We start from the raw sequence: 8,587 nt of genomic DNA on the forward strand, positions 1-8,587 counted from the left end.
TTGCCAGTCCCCAGCTTAATCAAAGGAGAGATCCAAATGGAGTTAGCCGTGGAGTGCCCTTCCAACACCAGCTGAAGGTGGGAAAAAGAAAAGAAGTGCAGCTCCCAGGGCCAACAGACCTCTGACCCCCCACAACTAACTCTGGATCTCCCTTGTGAAAAGACCTTTGTCTATTATCCTGTTCCTTGCTTTTTGGAAAACTTGGTGTTGCACTCCTCACCTTTTAGCCAACACCGCTACTTTGTTGGGCAGGCACAGACTGAAGGACCCCTTTTGAGGGAAAGGACTATGTTTGCATTTGACTTGTAAGCAATAGTTTGGGGATGTTTGAATAGAAGGGCACCTGCTGAGGTGGTACTACTGCAGAAAGAAAAGAATGAAAAGAAGAAATCCAGCACTCAACTTTCTTCCTGGGACAACAGTCCCGCCACCACACACACACACACACACACACACACATACTCCTTTTGCCAACTTCTGTGCAACAGGAAGTAAACAACACAAATATAGAAGGGGAATTGACACTGTCAGCTGGATGGTTTAGGGGGTGAAAGAAAACATGACTTTGAAGCGAAAGCACATTTGGGAGGACTCTGGTGGATCAAACCTAATTGCTAGCAGCAGTGGAATATGAGGTTAATTAGGAAACCTTGGTCTCTGTAGACATAGTGCTTCCCCCTTCATCGTCCAACTATGGAGTCCAAGTTTAGCCTTGAGAGTGAAGGGGTAGCTGGCAGGCTCCTCAGCAGAGTGGCTGGCAGGCTGCTGGCGGGCTGCTGGTAGCAGATGGGTGCTATGGCCTGGTTTGTATTTGAAGGTTTGTTTATGTGCATTTCCCAACTGGACTTGAGGTCATTCTTTGTAGGGAACTTAGAATGTGTGAGCTCCAGTGAATTCCCAGGTCCCCCTTTCCCCCCCCCCCCCGAAGATGACCAGCCCTGGGGCCAGTGCATCGAGAAGCTGTGGCACCCCCAAGCCTTGGAAAGTGCCTTTTTAGGCCCAGGCTGACCATTTGTGAACTATTTAAGCGTGATTGTAAAACCCAACAGCAGCTAAGACAGAACAAGGAGAGTCTGCTGAGTACCCAGGCAATGGGCTTTCCCACTGGACACAGTGGCACCCAGCTTCCAGCCCAGCGCAGCTGTTTGAGTTTGTCCCAGCTCAGCAGGAAGAAAATGAGAAGGGCCAGTCCAAACACTTTTGTTAGAATCAAACAAGACCAAGACCACTTTTAAAGCAAATTGATGAGCTGGAGAGAAATCTGCAAACCACTCCCTGATTAGCCCAGGTCTGATCAAGGCGCGGGGAGGCAATTTCCTCCTAGATTTCACCTTTCTTTCCTTCTTCCTCCCCTCTCCTCCCCAACACACACTCCCACAGCACTCCACATTTTTTTAAATGTTTTTATAACTCTACTAAGATTCAAACACCAAAGAAAGTTGGAAAATGGGTCTGGATGTGTTTTAGCTGCAGGTCTTACTCCTTTGACTATGTACTAGGGCAGAAGTGAAGATAGAGATGTAAGGAAACCCAGACCGGGATCCAACTCTCTGACTACTCGAGAAGTGACCTTGGGACTGGGGAAGGTGGGAGAAGCCCCGGAAATGTACACACACACACCCAGTTCTTCCTCACTAGTCGGGAGTGCTGAGCCTCTTGGGAGCTAGTGGGGGAGGGGGGCCTGCAGCTGAGGTCCGGCTCTGGCCTAGGTGCTACGAATACGTATACACTCATTCTCACACACACACTCACACACACACACACACACACACACACACACACACACACACACACACTCTCCCAAAGCAGGGAGCCGGCCTTCGCTACCCTCTGGGCAGGGCCTCTCATTTTGCAGTCCCAAAAGATCCAGGGACGCGGATAAAAAGCCTGGCACACCTGTCTCGGCCAGTTGCACTCCGCTCCAGACATCCCAGCACAGCCAACTCACTAGGACAAGAGACTTGGCTTGGGGCTAGGGGTTGGATGCCCGCTAGGGAATGAGAAGACCAGGATCAAAGCACGACCAGGGTTTGTTAGCTAGGCCTCTCGAGACCCCCCGGGCGCCCTAATTGCGCGCCCTGCAGCCTCCTGCTTGCAGGCTGTCCTGCCGTGCGGGCGCCCGGCCGTGGGCTGCAGAACAGCTGCGAGGCCCGCATGTCCGCCCGCCCGCCCGCAGCCCAGCCCCTGCCGGCGTCTCCGCTGCCCAGCGCTCTGGACCCTCATCGCCCCAGGAGGAGCCCTAGGAGAAGGAGGAGGGGTGGACAGACCCGGTTCGGCTGGGGCTGTCAGGCAGGCCGGGACAGCAGGGAAAGTTGGCCGCCTACTTGGCAAGCACCAACAGCCGACAAGCGCCTCACGAACTGCTCTGAAATCTTCCACTTAAAAAGAAAGAAGTTCACACATATCGAATAACGGCTCGGAAGAGGCCACCGTGAAAAATGGAGCTGTTTTTATACAAGTCAGCCCAACATCTTTACAGATTTGGTAAATTCCTAATATTCCGGAAGGGGTTTTGTTTTCCTAAACCAAGTGACACATTTCATCATAGTACATTCTGCTTCAGTAAAATCAGCTCCCTTGGATTTCATCGCTTGTTAAAAAAAGATAAACTTTATTTCTGTAATTTTCAATCACAAAAAAATCTATATTTTTGTCTAAGCATTTATTTTACTGAATCAAAAAGACATGAAAAGAAAAATCATGTTTTACTAATGTATATAAGTGACTTTTTTGGACAACATATAATAAATATGATATATCACTTATCACTCAGTCTTTCCAATGTACATTTTTTTTTTCATATTATGGAGCATGCCACTTTTCCAAAAGAAAAAAGGTCATGAGAAATCAGTGCAAAGTTCTCAGTTACCCTCCTCTTTTCTCTGGGGCAGTCGGAATGTCCACGGCAACGCCCTCTGCCTCGGAATTTGAGGCTGTTCATCTACAATTCTCTCTGCCTGTGTGGTTTCCTCTCCGTGCCCTTCTTTCTTCCCTCCTTACCCCACCCCCCCTCCCTCCCTCCTGCTTGTCCCTAAAGTCATTTTTTAAAAAGAACTTGAGGTTTTGTTTTTGTTGATGTTTTCACTTACTGGTCGCACTTTGTGTGGAGTCGGCGTTTTCGCCAGTCACACTCCTGTGGGGAGCTTTCCAGCCCTGTCTCTGGGGGTGGGGAGATGGAGAGTGGAGGGCTGGCTCCTCTTTGGGCCCCCCCTCCACCCGCTGGTGAGTGTCTTCCTCTCTTACTTCTTTGCTACCCGGTTGGCTGCAAGGGAGGCCGGACAGCCTGGTGCCGGGAGAGGAGGGGCAGCTGTCCGGGTCGGGGAGGGGACAGGGAGGGACAGTGACTTGCTCTTCACCGGGGATGTGGGGTGCCTGGGATGGGGTTGGACAGGGGATTGAGGGCCGGCTGTCCCCCAGGCCCCAGGCCGTGGATGAGCACTCGGGGCACCAGGGGCCGCTGCAGCTGGGGATGGGGTGCAGGAGGAGTCCGGTACATGCTGCTGTACATGGCGGCGGCGGCCGCCGCGGCGGTAGTACTGTCCATGCTGCCCAGCAAGCTTGGGTGGTAGAAATAAGGCGACGGAAACATCCTCTGCAGTGCCGAGTAATTCCCTGCCTCGGCCAGCAGCTCCAGGCCCACCGCAGTCTGCCGCTTCCACTTGGTCCTGAAATAAAAGCAGGCGTGCGTGCACCCTGCAGCTGTGGGCACTGCCCAGGCACCAAGGCCCGTTCTCCCCCCCTCACCTGCCTTCTCTTCCTCGGGGAGCACAGGAAGACTTAGAGAGCGCTAAGAACCAGGAATGAAGCACACCTCCTTGCCCCCTATCCCACCCTCTCCCTCCCAGAATCACCCAAATCCAAGTCAGTTTCCCAAACGATGCCATCAATGTCTGAGACATTCATAAATAAAATTCTCCAATCTTTGCTACCTTTTCCTGACTTTTTGCTCTGACGTTGCCCCCCCTTTACTGTTTGGCTACTGCCTGAAACTTTCCTGGAGGCCAACGGAGACCACTCTTTCTATAGGCAGTCTTCTCCCTCCTCCTCTAATTTCCTTCCCCAAGTGGCTCCCCAGCAATCCCAGAATGTCTGCTCTCTGCCCCTCCCCCTTTCCTCCAGGCTGAGTGAGAAGAAACCGTAAACAAAGGGACACAGAGACTCCTGGGCCTTGGACCCCTGGCCCTCTTGGTCCCCAGGGCTGTGGAGACACATCTCTCTCACCGGCCTGACAGGACCTTACGGCAGGTGTTGGGGGGGGGGCAGTTTAAGAGCCAGGAAGGTGACAAGGGTTTCAAAACGGAATTCGTTTGAGGGAGGACTCTCCCATGGGGACAGTACCTCGGGGCCATTCCAGGAGGGGAAAAATGCATTTCAGGATCTTTTCTCCCCTGAGAGAGAGTAACAATTAAAACCTGTGATCAGCTCCTCTCAGTCTCCTCCCTCCCCCACCGCACCCCACTAGAAGAAGAGGCAGTAGGCCTTTATCAGATGCCTCCTTCGGAACGCAGGGCTGGTGGGCCCTCCATACCCGGCAGCTCCAGCCAAATTAATAAACATGTCGCCCATTTTAAATTGGCTACCAATGACACTAATGTTTTCCGACAGAATTAGGGTGGCTGAAACCGTATGTAATGAGACAGAAAATTATGGTAAAGATGACAACTGGATGGGCATTTCCAACCACACTTATGGACGATTAGAACACAAATGAGAGAAAAGGAGGGGGAGAGAAAATCGAGACAAGAGAGACAACCGTCAGGCTTGGAAACTCAGCATAACCTCGGCCCCAGACCGCACAGGTTGGGTTCACACTGCAGTTCAGGGGCCTACAAGTACTGTCAGCCCCTTTCCTAATTTCCTTTCAAGGGAAGCCGTGGTTCCTGGAGGGCTCTGAGGTGGCCAGAATAGGGGACAGACCCTCAGTCTAGATGCCTGACCGGCTGCCAACTCTACCTCTTCCAACTGCCTCACAGGACAAGCAAGGACTTTTAAGCTGAGGCCAGTGGGTCAGCTCTTCCAGGATGGATACAGCCAGACTGTGTGACCGGCTATAGATATTTGGAGCCATCCTGGGGCAGGCCCAAAATGGTGCAATGCACAGGTTTTATGGGCCTGAGTGTCTCCTACATCGATGTCTCAGTTTGAAAAGGTGTGGCTTGATTGATTTGGGGGCAAAATGGGGTAAATTTCAGCCACTCAGGTTTGAGGGAGAAACTATCATACGTTAAGGACACTTAGAAGTGCAAAATTCTCCAAACTCCAGCTACCCAACGATCCCTTTCACCTTGGAGGTGTGGCTAATCCCTCCTCCAGCCAGAAAGCCCCCGACTGCCAGCTCAGGGCCCTCTGAGTCCTTAGTGTCTCCAAGGCCAGGAGGGAAGAAGATTGGTGTAGTAATCTTGACCTGGATGGCCAGACGCCTTTGCTCTCCCACATAGCCTCCCTTACCTGCGGTTCTGGTACCAGGTCTTGACCTGGGTGTCAGTGAGATTGAGCGCAGCTGCCAGGTCCATGCGGTCCTGCACACTCAGGTACTTCTGTCGCTCAAAGCTACGCTCCAGTTGATTGAGTTGGTGGTCGGAGAAAGCCGTCCTGGCTTTGCGAGGTTTTTTGGCTCTCACAGGGGGACTCTCTCGGCTACTCGTAATCTCCCGGTCTCCTTCCTCCTTTGTTCCTACATAGAAACCCAGACACGGCCGTAAGGTAGCCTGGAATGGGGAAGGATGGAGTGTCCTCCTGGCACACACTTCCACATTCCCAAGCCAGCTGCTGGTCTGGGGGTGGGGGAACTATACTCTGTCACCTTCCTTATAAACATACTTGGACCTTAGCCAGTATGGAGGAAGAGGACCAACTGCTGACTAGGGAGTGTGGAGCCTTGTGCAGAGCTCCTAAGAGGGTTCCAAAAGAGTGCTGGATCTTCCCGTCTTTGGAAATGAAAATGAAAAAAAAAAAAACTTTATGATAAAGGGTGCTTTTCTTAATTGTTTCCTTGACTGGGGGGAGACCCTGTCCCTTTCCATTACTGTTTTCACCCTGACTTCATATTTTCTTATGTGTTAGTTTTTAAAAGGTCTTTCAACTTTTTTTTTATTTTTGAGAAGGGGGCACTTTTTTCATTTTACTTCTCCTGTTTACTAAAAGTTATAGGCATTTGTTTTCCTTTTTTCAGATGCACTTGGGAAATGTTGGATCAAGCTCTCTGCAGCTGCTTGCATCAGGTCTCTTAAAGCTTCAGAAAGAATGTCTCCCAGACACTGCGTTCAGCTCAAAATCACTGAGCCCATCCAGGTGACAGCCCAGAGATTTCCGGATTCTATTTGTCAACTTTGGTTTTTTACTGAAATGCTGGGAAATCGATATGTCAATCCCTCTGTTTGTACCCGTTTTTGCTGCGCTCCTTGATCTTCCCTGCAGGAAGAACCATAATCTCTCTAATTGACCCACTGGGGAGGTTGGTGCACAAAAAATCGCCAGACCAGACTGTACATCTGTTTTGGGCACTATTATGCTAATGATACAATAGTAAAATGAAGAGGCAATATCCTACCTTCCAGACAGTCAGCACACATCTTTCCCAGAGAGGACAAAGATTAATAATAATAATAAGCTTATCAGTAAAGGGAAAAAAGAGAACTCTCCTCATATGTTAAAACTCTTTTGCTATGCAAAGACCAGAACACTTATGAAATTCTCTGGGGAGAAGGTGGGAAAAGGGAGTTGAAGGACAATTCCATTGCCATCTTTTGATTTTACAAAAATAGATATCCAATTCCATAAAATTTTACTTTCATAAATGCTACCTCCCAATTTACTTGTAAGGGGCCAAAACTCTTACTGAAATACAGATATTCAGTTAGCACCATGGGGTAGGAAGATTATTTTTTTTAATTGGAACTCTATAATTTTTTACCGTGTGGCCTTCCCTATATTAATCACGATCTAATAATTTTTTTAAAAAAGTTTCCCTGTTAATCGCTTCGGAATTTCTCCCTTCGCTATATCTGATAATTCCCGTTCCAGTGTTCAGAAAATACGGTGTGTAGGAAGGATGGAATGATTTGCATTAAATAATAAGCACCACGTTGTGATCACACCCCTAGGCACTACGAAACACTAAAGTATTTCCCGTCAGATACCCTCCACCTCTGCCCCCTTCCTAATAAATTAAAATGAAGTAAAACAAAGAAAGGAGCTGGATGGCGGTGAGGGTTGGGAGGTAGAAATGTAACAATAATCAGAACTTGGGACGAGTCTCCAAATCGCACGCCCAGGCCTCCCTCCCGCTTGCAGTTTTTGACCGTGGCGCTATCGCCTTAGAAGCTGAGAATCGCCGTCGAATCCCAACAGATTCGCGGGAGACAGAAGGGGAGACAGGGAAGCAAGAGGAGGAGAAGCTAGACGGCTGAGGGAGCCAAGGCGGCGCGACTCACCGTGGCATTTGATGTCGCTCTGGGACTCTTCCCGCTTGTCGAGTTTGGTTTTGCTGTCCTCCTGCTCGAGCTTTGGCCTGAAGCTCTCGTGTGCTGCGTTGCTCTCCTGCTTCGGGGTGTGGTGGGGAGAGGAGACGCTGGTGCTGTACGGTGCACACGCCGCCAGAGGTTTGCTGTCGCCCAAGATGTCCTTAATTAAAAAAGAAGAGGTGGAAGTCCTGGGGACCGAGGCGGCCGAGCCCAGCTGCTGGGCGGGTGGCTGCGGCGGCGGCGGTTGCGGCGAAGGCTGCAAACTTTGCGTGGGGGCCGCGGCTGTCGGCGGCGGCGGCGGCGGCTGTTGGCTGTGGTGGAGGTGGTGGTGATGCTGGGGGCCGTCCGCTATCACATGCGGTTCCGGGGGCTCCATGGCGACCGAGATAGGAGAGGAAGGCGCTGTTCCTACAGTATCAATCTCCGAACAGGGAGACGGAGTGGCCTGACTCCTAAAATCCGCGGTCCTGGCCTCGCCGAGCGGGCGGAAATCTCCATTCATCATGCCGGGGCTGCCCGAACTGGCACTGGACAAAATCGTGTCTATTCCAAAACTCGACCCGCTGGCCCCTTCCATTGTTGTCATTTCTACATGAGGTCCACGCCACTCCGCCGCTCCGCTGCCGCCCCGACCAAGCAAAGGAAGCTATCGATCGTAAAGCAGAATAACACGAAACAATGTTGTCGCCGCTTAAAACACAAACAAAAAAAGTGGGGCGGGGAGGGAAGGAAAATTGGGAGGTGGCAATCCGTGGATACTTGCGACACTTTTTTTTTTTTTTACCCTAATGCAAAAAGTAGGAGTTTTGGGGAAAGGAAGATGGGGGGGAAGTTACAAAAATTGTTGAGGAAGCACCGAGCGTGCGCTCCAGGAACGATCGCGCACGTGGCGCGGCGGTGGCTGCGCAGGAGAGCCAGACGGAGGTGCAGGCAGCAGAAGGTGACCCCGACGCCGCCGCCGCTGCTGCCGCCGCCAGGGTCTGCCCACAGCCTGGCACCAGGCGGCAGCGGCGGCGGCGTACGTGGCAGGTGCAGCGACCGCGAAGCCCAGGCAGCCGCGTGCCCTCGGAGCTGCCCAGCGGCTCTCCGAGGTGGTGGCCGCGCGCGACACGGACGCTCCGGTG

The 8,587-nt window shown here is 51.6% G+C and overlaps 1 protein-coding gene across 1 annotated transcript; it reads right to left on the minus strand.

Moving 5' to 3' along the window:
- Window positions 1-2,591: 2,591 nt before the first annotated feature.
- On the minus strand, window positions 2,592-8,155 carry BARHL2 (BarH like homeobox 2). The gene is made up of 3 exons (XM_032603612.1): window positions 7,434-8,155; window positions 5,449-5,674; window positions 2,592-3,665 (listed from the first exon to the last, which is right to left on the minus strand). The coding sequence occupies exons 1-3, from the start codon at window positions 8,047-8,049 to the stop codon at window positions 3,353-3,355; spliced, it is 1,155 nt and encodes a 384-aa protein (XP_032459503.1). The 5' UTR covers window positions 8,050-8,155; the 3' UTR covers window positions 2,592-3,352.
- Between the last annotated feature and the right edge of the window lie 432 nt (window positions 8,156-8,587).

This window comes from Phocoena sinus, chromosome 1 (genome assembly GCF_008692025.1).
Source record: "Phocoena sinus isolate mPhoSin1 chromosome 1, mPhoSin1.pri, whole genome shotgun sequence".
NCBI lineage: Eukaryota > Metazoa > Chordata > Mammalia > Artiodactyla > Phocoenidae > Phocoena > Phocoena sinus.

Coding starts and splice junctions, on each gene's coding strand:
- BARHL2 (XM_032603612.1), bottom strand. CDS start 8,049: ATGACAACAATGGAAGGGGCCAGCGGGTCGAGTTTTGGAATAGACACG. Junction 5,675..7,433: donor GAGCGACATCAAATGCCACG/GTGAGTCGCGCC, acceptor GTTTCTATGTAG/GAACAAAGGAGGAAGGAGAC. Junction 3,666..5,448: donor ACCTGGTACCAGAACCGCAG/GTAAGGGAGGCT, acceptor CTTTTATTTCAG/GACCAAGTGGAAGCGGCAGA.